Genomic DNA, 8,463 nt, shown 5'->3' on the forward strand with positions numbered 1-8,463 from the left:
CTCCCTAGAATGACTGTTGAGGAAGATGTTCTGGATGGGACGGTGCCCAAGGTGCAGCCTGAAGCAACTTGTGCAGGGACTGGGTATCTCGAAGCCTTTCTGCAGAGCCCAGGCTCTTTGGGCATAGGAGTCAGAGGCTGAGAAATGCAGGGCGGATTCCAGTGAGATGCTCTTGGCCTCTGTGTTGCAACTCTGAATTGGAAGACTTTTCTAGTTTTCCAATGTATGCAACTAATTTAAAACTTCTTGGGACACTGCAGCTTACAATATGCCTGTGATTTTTATAGGAAGCAAGGCTGTTTTTTTGAGAACAGCATTTTAAACGGCACGTACAAAGTTTTTATTTGCATTTAAAGAGAAGTTACCTCAGCTCCGTGCTCCTGCTCGCTCATCAGCGTCGCTGAGCGGCAGCGGCCACTGGAGGTCACTACCTCTGTGCTCTTTCAGCTCTAGTTTGCTGCTAGAAAGAGGGCAAAACCAATTCCTGTGTGTTCCTAACCACTGTTCTGCAACAGGGAAGGGAATGAAAGCAGCTTCCCGGCGACAGCTGGAAGGAACAGGCGCCAGCTGAGCTAGAAGGCAGCACTTCCAGAGCAGAGGACTCTTTAGTTGCTCTGTTCCCTCCTGCAGCCCTGACGGTGCCTCAGACCAAGTGGAAGCCTCTCTGGGAAAGGCAGAGGAGCTGGATGCGGCCGGCACAGGGAGTTAATGGGGGTTAGAGGTTTCCCTGCGGCGCCGGTTCCCAGTGCGGCACCGGGGCCTGTCCGGCTGCAACAGCCGCGGGCTCCATAGGGGCAACTTTAATTCCCTGGCAGAGCTTGCATTGGTTAAAGCTCTGCCTTGCTGCAGCCGTGGGTGTCTCCGTGTTCTGCTTCAGATCCTGCCGCAACAGCAGGACAGACGGGTGTATGTAAACACCTGGGCCGACTGTACCGTCGGTGACGCTGTCACCCCTCTGCAGTTGTCACAAGGAGGGTGTGAGCTCGGGACAGCCGCAGTGTGTTCCGAGCTGTTACTTGCTCGCTCCAGTGCTCCAGCAGCTCCACCCTGCCTTGTCTCATTTAAAATCTGCAGATAATTAACCCGAAACCCAAACCACATTCTTTCTATTCGGGTGAATCATTGTGAGGCCATAGGCAAGGACCGGCTTTATGCTAAACCCTCCTCTTTCATGTGGCTGCAGAACGGCAGCTGGTTCCCATACGGTGTCTGAGATTCCCTGGCAAAGGCAGCTGCTCGAGGACAAGCGCAGCAAACCCAGCGCGGCAAATATCGGCTCCCTGGGCACCCCGGCAGCAGGACCGCGCTGGGTTTTGCCTTTCCTCAGCCCTGTGCCTCAAATCCAGTCTGTTTTCCCAGCCCGGAGCCGGGGCTAAGCCAGGGGGCAGCAGACAAGACGTGTGGGTCTGGCCTGGGGTAAAACCCACGTCGTTGGTTGCCACCGGGAGCTGGCGGGGGATAAAAACCAGACAAATAGTGGGGTGTGAGGCCCGTGCTCCCCATTCCCGGGCCGCTTGAACGCGCAGGGATTGCAGAGCTGCAAGGGAGCAGGACGGGCCTCTCTGCTCCACACATGCCCTTCCAGGGCCGTGTGTCGAGGTCCCCCTGAGCTGCACAGAGCTGAATTCCCGGGCAAAGTGACGCTGTCCGCGCCGTGCAGCACTTGGGGGTCCTTTTGTCACCGCAGTGTGTCACCAAAACCAGCAACGTGCCGTTCTTCCTTAGCGGGAGCACCACAGATGATCCACGGCTGCTCCAATCCAGGAAAGCAGCATCTCAATTTATGCTCTTCTTTTTGCCATTATCACACATGGATGTGGGAATCTACTGATTGGGGAGGACTACACGCATTTCCATGAGAAACTTCCATGAGAATTGTTTTCCTGCCTAAGCAGGAGATGCTGTTTGGAGCTCTGCTGAGAGCCCGAGCGGATGGTATTAACTCAGGATTTCTCTCCCAGTGACCAGATTCCCCCCTCCACCAATCTGGGCTGCACTTCATGCAGCCGAAGCTCTCCGGCCTCCGAGGCAGAGATTGGATCAGCGCTCGGAAACATCCAACTGGGAAAACAGGTCGGTGCAGGGCCCAAAGCGGAGCTCGCCTGAGGAAAGGGTGGCTGCTTTGCCCCGGGAGCACCCTCCGCACCTGGGAACCGGTTCCCCCTCGGAGCAGCTGCAGCCGGAGAGCCGGGATGGGCCTTTCTGCAGGTGACGGGAGGATGAAGATGATAAAAAGCAGCTCCTTGGTGCCAGGAACAGGCCCCTAGAAGCAGCTTTGGCCCCGGCGCGAGGCGGACGCAGCTGGGAAACAGCTGCTGCTCCAACGGCCACGAGCGAGCCTGGCTCCTCACCCGCCTCGTCCCACCCTCCACGTTAGCCACAGATTTTAGAAAAGAGGAAGCAGCTTCCTGCTAAACAACAGGGATAAAGGCGCCTCCTGCCCGCTTCTCATCCCGGCTCTCTCCTTCTCTGCAGATCCCACCCAGACCGTGTGCTCGCTGCATCTGACTGCACCTGCGGTGCCTGTTGCCTCTGCCCGCACCGGTTCCTCTGCCTTTGAGCCCCGCTGCAACAGAGCTGCTCTTTCCTCGCTGCTCTAGAAGTTGCAGCTCGTCCTCGTTCCTCGGGGCCAGGAGGAAAACAGGATGCCCAGGTAAGGGCTGAGAAGGGCTCCGGAGAAACAGGTTGGGGTGTCTGTCAAACACGCAGGCAGTTGGCACCTGGGCTTTGCCTGAGCCCCGAGTGACAAAGGCAGGGGACAATTTGAGCCTCGTGCAGGTTAAGGCTGGGACCCTGCAGCAGGGAAAGCTCTGGGCTGCTTGAGCTAAGCCTTATCCTGAGCGCGGGCGGGGAGAGGTCGCAGCTGAAGCACACGGAGCAGACAGTGCACGCGGCAGCCTGGGTTCAGATTTATTGAAGCAGCACCAGGCTGGGCAATAAACACACACATCAGTGCTGTATAAAAAATACACAGAGCTGGCCCGCGGGCAAGTAAGTGGCGAGTGTTAAGACACTTGGGGCAACTGCCTCTGGTGCTGAGTGCATTCCAAGTCACAGGGACTGGAGCTTCCGTTCTTGTTTCTAGTAAACATCATTCAAAGCGAAAATAAAATAAACGTAAGGAATAAAAAATATTCCTCTAACTCCCGCTCGGAGATCACGGGAGTTAATGGAAAACTTGGAGACCTCCTGTCAGCTCAGGGGGCAGCACAAGCTGCTAGTCCGTGGGGGGCTCTCCGGTCTCTCCCTGCTCCACGTTTCAAAGCAGTTCAAACCCTGCGGATCGGATCCCTGCAGATCGGATCCCTGCAAGGGGTGGTGTCCAGGCGTGGAAGTTCAAGGGCTCGCTAGGTAGACGGGAGCCTCTCCTGCTGCCCGGTCTTCAGTCTGGATCCCTGGTGAAGTGACACCCTGGCAAAACGGGCTGTGAACCCTGCAGCGTAGAAGGGTGTTGGGAAGAAGGTGCCTTCAACCCAAGGACCTCGAAACTAGCAGGGAAATCCATTCCTGTGGAACTGCTCCTTACTTCCCTCTCCTTCCCTTTGGGTATTGTGCCAGGAGTGGTCTCTAGGTGTTATTAACACAACATATTAACATTAAGAGAACATTTTATTGTGTCAAGCATTCATTTAGGTTCTAGCTCTCTCACAAGGAAAAGGAATAAACCCCCTGGGATCTGTGATTCTGGCCTCTTTTCCGCCAAGAGTTTCTAAAAAGGCTCCATTTCAGTTGCAAACTTCTTAAAAAGCAAGAAGTGACAGAAAAGAAATGGCAAGCAGGGGACCAGAGAAGCATCCCCAAAAATCCCCGCAGGGGCCAAGACGCGGTGCGAGGGCTCCCACGTTGGGTTTCATGTTCTGTTCTTTGCACTGATCTTCTCCCACAGCATCGGGAGCATCTAGAGAGACTCCCGCAGGGTTTGAGGCATCACCGCTAGCCCGGGAGCAGGTTCTGGAGCCGATGTCGGCACAGGGCTGCTCCAGGACGGCTCCAACCGGGATGCAGTAGCATCCACACCTCAGGGTTTAACCCTCATGCAGCAACAAGCCTGAGGAGCCAGAGCTCTGGGCCCAAACGTCCCTATGTGCCCACCGGGGACGCAGCTCTTTACCTGCTCAAGCGGACAAGTACTTCCAGGTGCTGACAAAGGCCGTGGGGATGAGGGAATAGGGCACCGTGGTGACGCTGCTCCAGGTCTCGGAGGCCGGGTCGTAGCAGTCGAGCGTCTTGCAGCGCCGGGCGCCGCAGTAGCCGCCCACCACGTAGAGCCTGTTGCCCGAGGCCACGGCCCGGCAGCTGATGCGCTTGGCGCTCACGTCGCCCAGCTTGGACCACTGGAAGCTGTCGCTGTGGAAGCGGTACGCGGAGCTGGCCGAGAACTCGGTGTCGCCGCCAAGGACGAGCACGTGGCTGCCCACGACGGCGGCGGCCGTGTAGCGCCAGGGCCGGGGGCAGCTGGCGGGCACCGTCCAGCGGTTCTGGCGCGGGTCGAAGCACTGCACCTTGGGCAGCTTCTCCCGGTTGGCGCTGGTGCCGCCAAAAACGAAGAGCTTCGTCCCGGCGCCCACGACGGCCGCGTTGCTGACGCCCTCCCGCAGCGGGGCCACCAGGGTCCATTTGTCCAGCTGCGGGTCGTAGTGTTCGACTTGCTTGAGGGAGACAGAGGGCGAGGCGGGGAAGGCGCCGCTGGCTGCCGTGTGGCCGCCCACCACGTAGAGGCAGTGGTCCAGCTCGGCGGAGCCGTGGCCGAAACGGGCCACGAGCATCGGAGCGGCCTTTGCCCACTCGTCGTGGAGGGTGTCGTAAACCCAGACGTCTCTGGAGGCGCCGTTCTCGGCGCCCTTGCCGCCCGTGATGTAGACTTTGCAGCCCACGGCGCAGGCGCTGCACTCCTTGCGAGGGCTCGGGATGTCGGCGCGGGGGATGATGGCGCTCGTCTGGCGGTCCAGCACGTAGATCTTGTCGCACATGAAGGTCTGGCCGCCGAGCAGCAGCAGGGCCTGGCTCACCTTGCGGGGCCGGGCGCAGCAGCCCGTGACGAGCCCGTCGTTCTGCAGGATCCGCATCTTGCAGCGCACGGCGTCAGCCACGATCTCCTGGCCGAGCTTGTGGCTCGTCACCAGCTCCTCGCAGGCCACCCGCTTCCGCAGGTAGGACTCGGGCAGCAGGGCCAGGCGCACGGAGCGCAGCAGCTCCGGCAGCTCCTCGTGGCGCCGCGGCAGGTCGTAGCGGATCCAGCCCATGACGGCTTCGTACACCAGGGTCTCGTCCTCCACCTCCAGCTCTTCGCTCCGCACCAGCTCCAGCAGCTTGGCCTTGGGCAGCCTCAGGAAGTCTTCGCTCTTGCAGAGGGAGGCGAAGTTGGCCAGCGCCATCCTCCAGGAGAGCTCCAGCAGCCGCTGGCAGCAGTGCGCGTCCGACAGCAGCAGCATGTTCAAGCAGTTGCCCGGGTAGAGGTTCTTCTCCAGGAAGTCGGCGGCGGCGTCGCGCACGTCCTGGAACTGCAGCATGTCGCCGGCCTCAAGCAGCGACTCGGCGTTCTCCTCGTTGATGAGCAGGCGCGCCGAGTAGGCGTAGTCGAGCAGCAGCTCCAGCACCTCGGGGTGCAGCGAGTCGTGGAAGTTCACCTCGGCGTCCCGGCTCTCCTTGAGGCCGCCGCCGAACATGGCGTCGAAGTAGCGGCTGCAGGCGGCGAGCACGGCGCGGTGGCACGGGAAGGCGCGTGTGCCGGCGCGCAGCACCACGTCCGTGAAGAGGCGCCGCTGCCGCAGCAGGTTCAGCTGCGTGAGGAGGCTCTCGGCGTGGCCCGGCTTGTGGAAGAGCTGGATGTTCATGGAGCCCGAGCTCGAGCGCGACTTGCGCGTCTCGTGGCTGCTCACGGACATCGCGGCGCTGCGAGGAAGGGCCGCGCAGTCCCCGCGCGCGGCTGTCCCGAGGGGAGGTCGCGTCGGGAAGGGGGGACGCGGAGCAACCGGGAGCGGGACCGGGCGCTGCTGCCGCCGCGCTCTGCGCCGCCGCCCCCGGCGCCGCGTGGCCTCCCCGCCGCCGGACACGCCCCCCCGTGTGACGCAGCCGCGCCGCAGCCAATCAGCGCCCGCAGCGCCCTCGGCTCGCTCTTTTGTGAATGGGATCGCGGGGCCCGCAACGCGCATGCGCCGCTGCGCAATTCCCCCGCCCCCTCCCCGGGGGACCCCCGGTGTCGCCGTCGCGATGTCGCTATCGCGATAGCCCGGCAAGAAGTGCCCCCCTCACCCCAGCAGGAGCCTCGTTCCGTCCCGCAGCCACGCGGGGAACCCAGAACAGCACGAGACATAAAGAGCGTCAGGGCCCGGCCGCGCTCTGTGCGTTGGGGTAGGAGCCAAGTCCCTCCTCTCCTTGCCAAAATACTGAAAAGTAATAAAAATGAAGCCAAAATACTGAAAAGTAATAAAAATGAAGCCAAGAGCGGCTAGGAGCAGCAGAACACCAGCTATGAAGCCGCGTGGAACACGAGCGCTCTGCAGACTGAGCGGGACTGGTTCAGAAGAGGCCTCTCCAGGGAAATGAAGTAGTTGGGGGCTCTGAATGAACGGGTCCCGGGGCGGGCGCTCGCGCCGCTTTAGCCAGCGCAGCACAAACGCCTTTTGTTGCCCTGAGAACAGTTTGGTTGTTGCCCCGGGAACAGTTTGGAACTTTCCAGGGGCACATCAAGCGCGGGTGTCCTGTTATCAGCAGCAACCAGCACTCAAGGCCACCTTTGGAACATTCGTCTCCTTTATTATTGGCCTGGCTTGGAATCCGATTGCAAAACTCCCGTCCGCGGTCGTTTGATCCCATCGGCGGAAGGCGGTTAATAAATTTGCTGCTTTAACATGTCCCTGGGCGGCCGGTGGAAGAGCTCCACCCCGTGGTGCTCCGGTAAGGCACAGCTCAAGGTCCCGCACGCTTTGATTGAGCCTGGATGCGACGTCTCTTCGTTCTCCTTACGTGATAATACTGACTGCAAGCAGCTTAGCGAGACCCCGCTAACGGCGGCCGTTCCCTTCCCACGTCACCTCTAAAGCAACTCACCTGTCACGGGTAAAACCCGCCTCCCTCGGCCGCTGTCTGCGCTTGGGGCAGCTGACCGGCCTCAAAACCCAAATACCGCCTCAAAACCCAAAATATCTGATGGAGAAACCTGCAGGGTTCAGGTCACCCGCTGCTTTCTGATGAGGCCCCGAGCGCTGGGCATGGAGCACGAGAATCTCTCAGGATCTCTCTCTCTTGCCCAAGTTTTGCGTAACGGAGCCGTGGCCACATCCGTTACCCGTAACCTAATTTCCCCCTCGGAGATTGCACAATTTCCAGAGCATTCGCCTCAAAGAGCTTCATGTCATGAAGAGCCAGAAGGACTAATTTAACCCTAATCCATCCTCTGTGTAAAAGGGATCTCGATCCCAGTTTCAATTATAGGATTCACGGAATCACAATCATTGACACCTAGACAAATTAAAATATCCTGCTGGCAGCACACAAGGAGAAAATGGATTCCAGAAGCTGATTTCCAGATCACACAGCCTCGGAATTTCTCCCTGCAGATGCCTGGTAGATGCTGATTAGGGAAGAGACGGTCCCAAAGAGCCCCACTAACCACGGAGGAAAGCGGCCGGCCCACAGGAATCCCGGGGGCAGCCAGTGGACGGCGTTGCAGAGATCCGCCAAGCTGCTGACGACGCTCAGAACTTCAGCCTTCACCTGAGCTCTCAGCTTCTTCTGCCTCGGAGACAACGATTTACTGCTGGAAATAAAAATAGCAATATTAGGAGAGTAGTGATAATTCAGAGCGGCCCCCTGAGGGGTTATGGCAGCGAGAAATGGTTGGGTGACATCGTGGCCAAGGAGAGCCATGTACCCCGTGTGCTGCTTCAGCTTCCTCCTCAGCTGCAGCAGAACTCGTAGCGACCTGCAAAGGGGCGAGCGGGGCGTTATGGCAGGGTGTCTGCCTGGCAGAGACGCCGCTTCCTCGCGCCATGGCCGCGGCCGGCCGCGTCCTTACCGCAGGATGCCGAGGAGCAGGGAGAGGGCCCAGAGCGCGGTGCTGAGCGCCCACCACGCGCGCGAGCTGGCGCGCAGCACGCCGGCGTCGGCGGCCCACGCCACGTGCTCGCACGGGTAGTACAGCTGGTCGGCCACGTTGGCGAGCACCGAGAGCGCGCGCACCGCGGCGTCCTCGTCCTGCGGGGAGACGGCGCCGCGGCCTCAGCGCGGCCCTCCTAGCATGCCCTGCGGCGCGGCCATTGCCCCGGGCCCTTGCCATCGCGCCCCGCGACGGCGCCGTTACAACGGGCAGGTCGCCGTCATGGCGGCGCCGCCGCTCACCTTGGGCCCCAGCCCGTAGCCGCGGCTGTGGCAGAGCATGGCGAGGTCGTCGAAGAGGCGCAGCACGGTGCGGCACTGGCTCAGCTGCGCCGCGGCGGCCAGCAGCCCGGCGGGCAGCCCCAC

General features: G+C 60.5%; 2 protein-coding genes across 2 annotated transcripts; both read right to left on the reverse strand.

Annotated features, from left to right (window-relative positions):
- Positions 1–2,898: 2,898 nt before the first annotated feature.
- LOC112943969 (ectoderm-neural cortex protein 1-like) lies at positions 2,899–5,892 on the reverse strand. The gene is made up of 2 exons (XM_026035287.1): positions 4,112–5,892; positions 2,899–3,433 (listed from the first exon to the last, which is right to left on the reverse strand). The coding sequence occupies exon 1, from the start codon at positions 5,883–5,885 to the stop codon at positions 4,116–4,118; it is 1,770 nt and encodes a 589-aa protein (XP_025891072.1). The 5' UTR covers positions 5,886–5,892; the 3' UTR covers positions 2,899–3,433; positions 4,112–4,115.
- Positions 5,893–6,844: 952 nt separating this feature from the next.
- PEX11G (peroxisomal biogenesis factor 11 gamma) lies at positions 6,845–8,454 on the reverse strand. The gene is made up of 4 exons (XM_026035147.1): positions 8,341–8,454; positions 8,018–8,196; positions 7,874–7,924; positions 6,845–7,759 (listed from the first exon to the last, which is right to left on the reverse strand). Exons 1-4 carry the CDS (start codon positions 8,377–8,379, stop codon positions 7,531–7,533), a joined length of 498 nt encoding a protein of 165 aa, XP_025890932.1. The 5' UTR covers positions 8,380–8,454; the 3' UTR covers positions 6,845–7,530.
- Between the last annotated feature and the right edge of the window lie 9 nt (positions 8,455–8,463).

Source organism: Nothoprocta perdicaria, unplaced genomic scaffold (assembly GCF_003342845.1).
Source record: "Nothoprocta perdicaria isolate Ctin4 unplaced genomic scaffold, notPer1 scaffold_157, whole genome shotgun sequence".
Classification (NCBI taxonomy): Eukaryota; Metazoa; Chordata; class Aves; order Tinamiformes; family Tinamidae; genus Nothoprocta; species Nothoprocta perdicaria.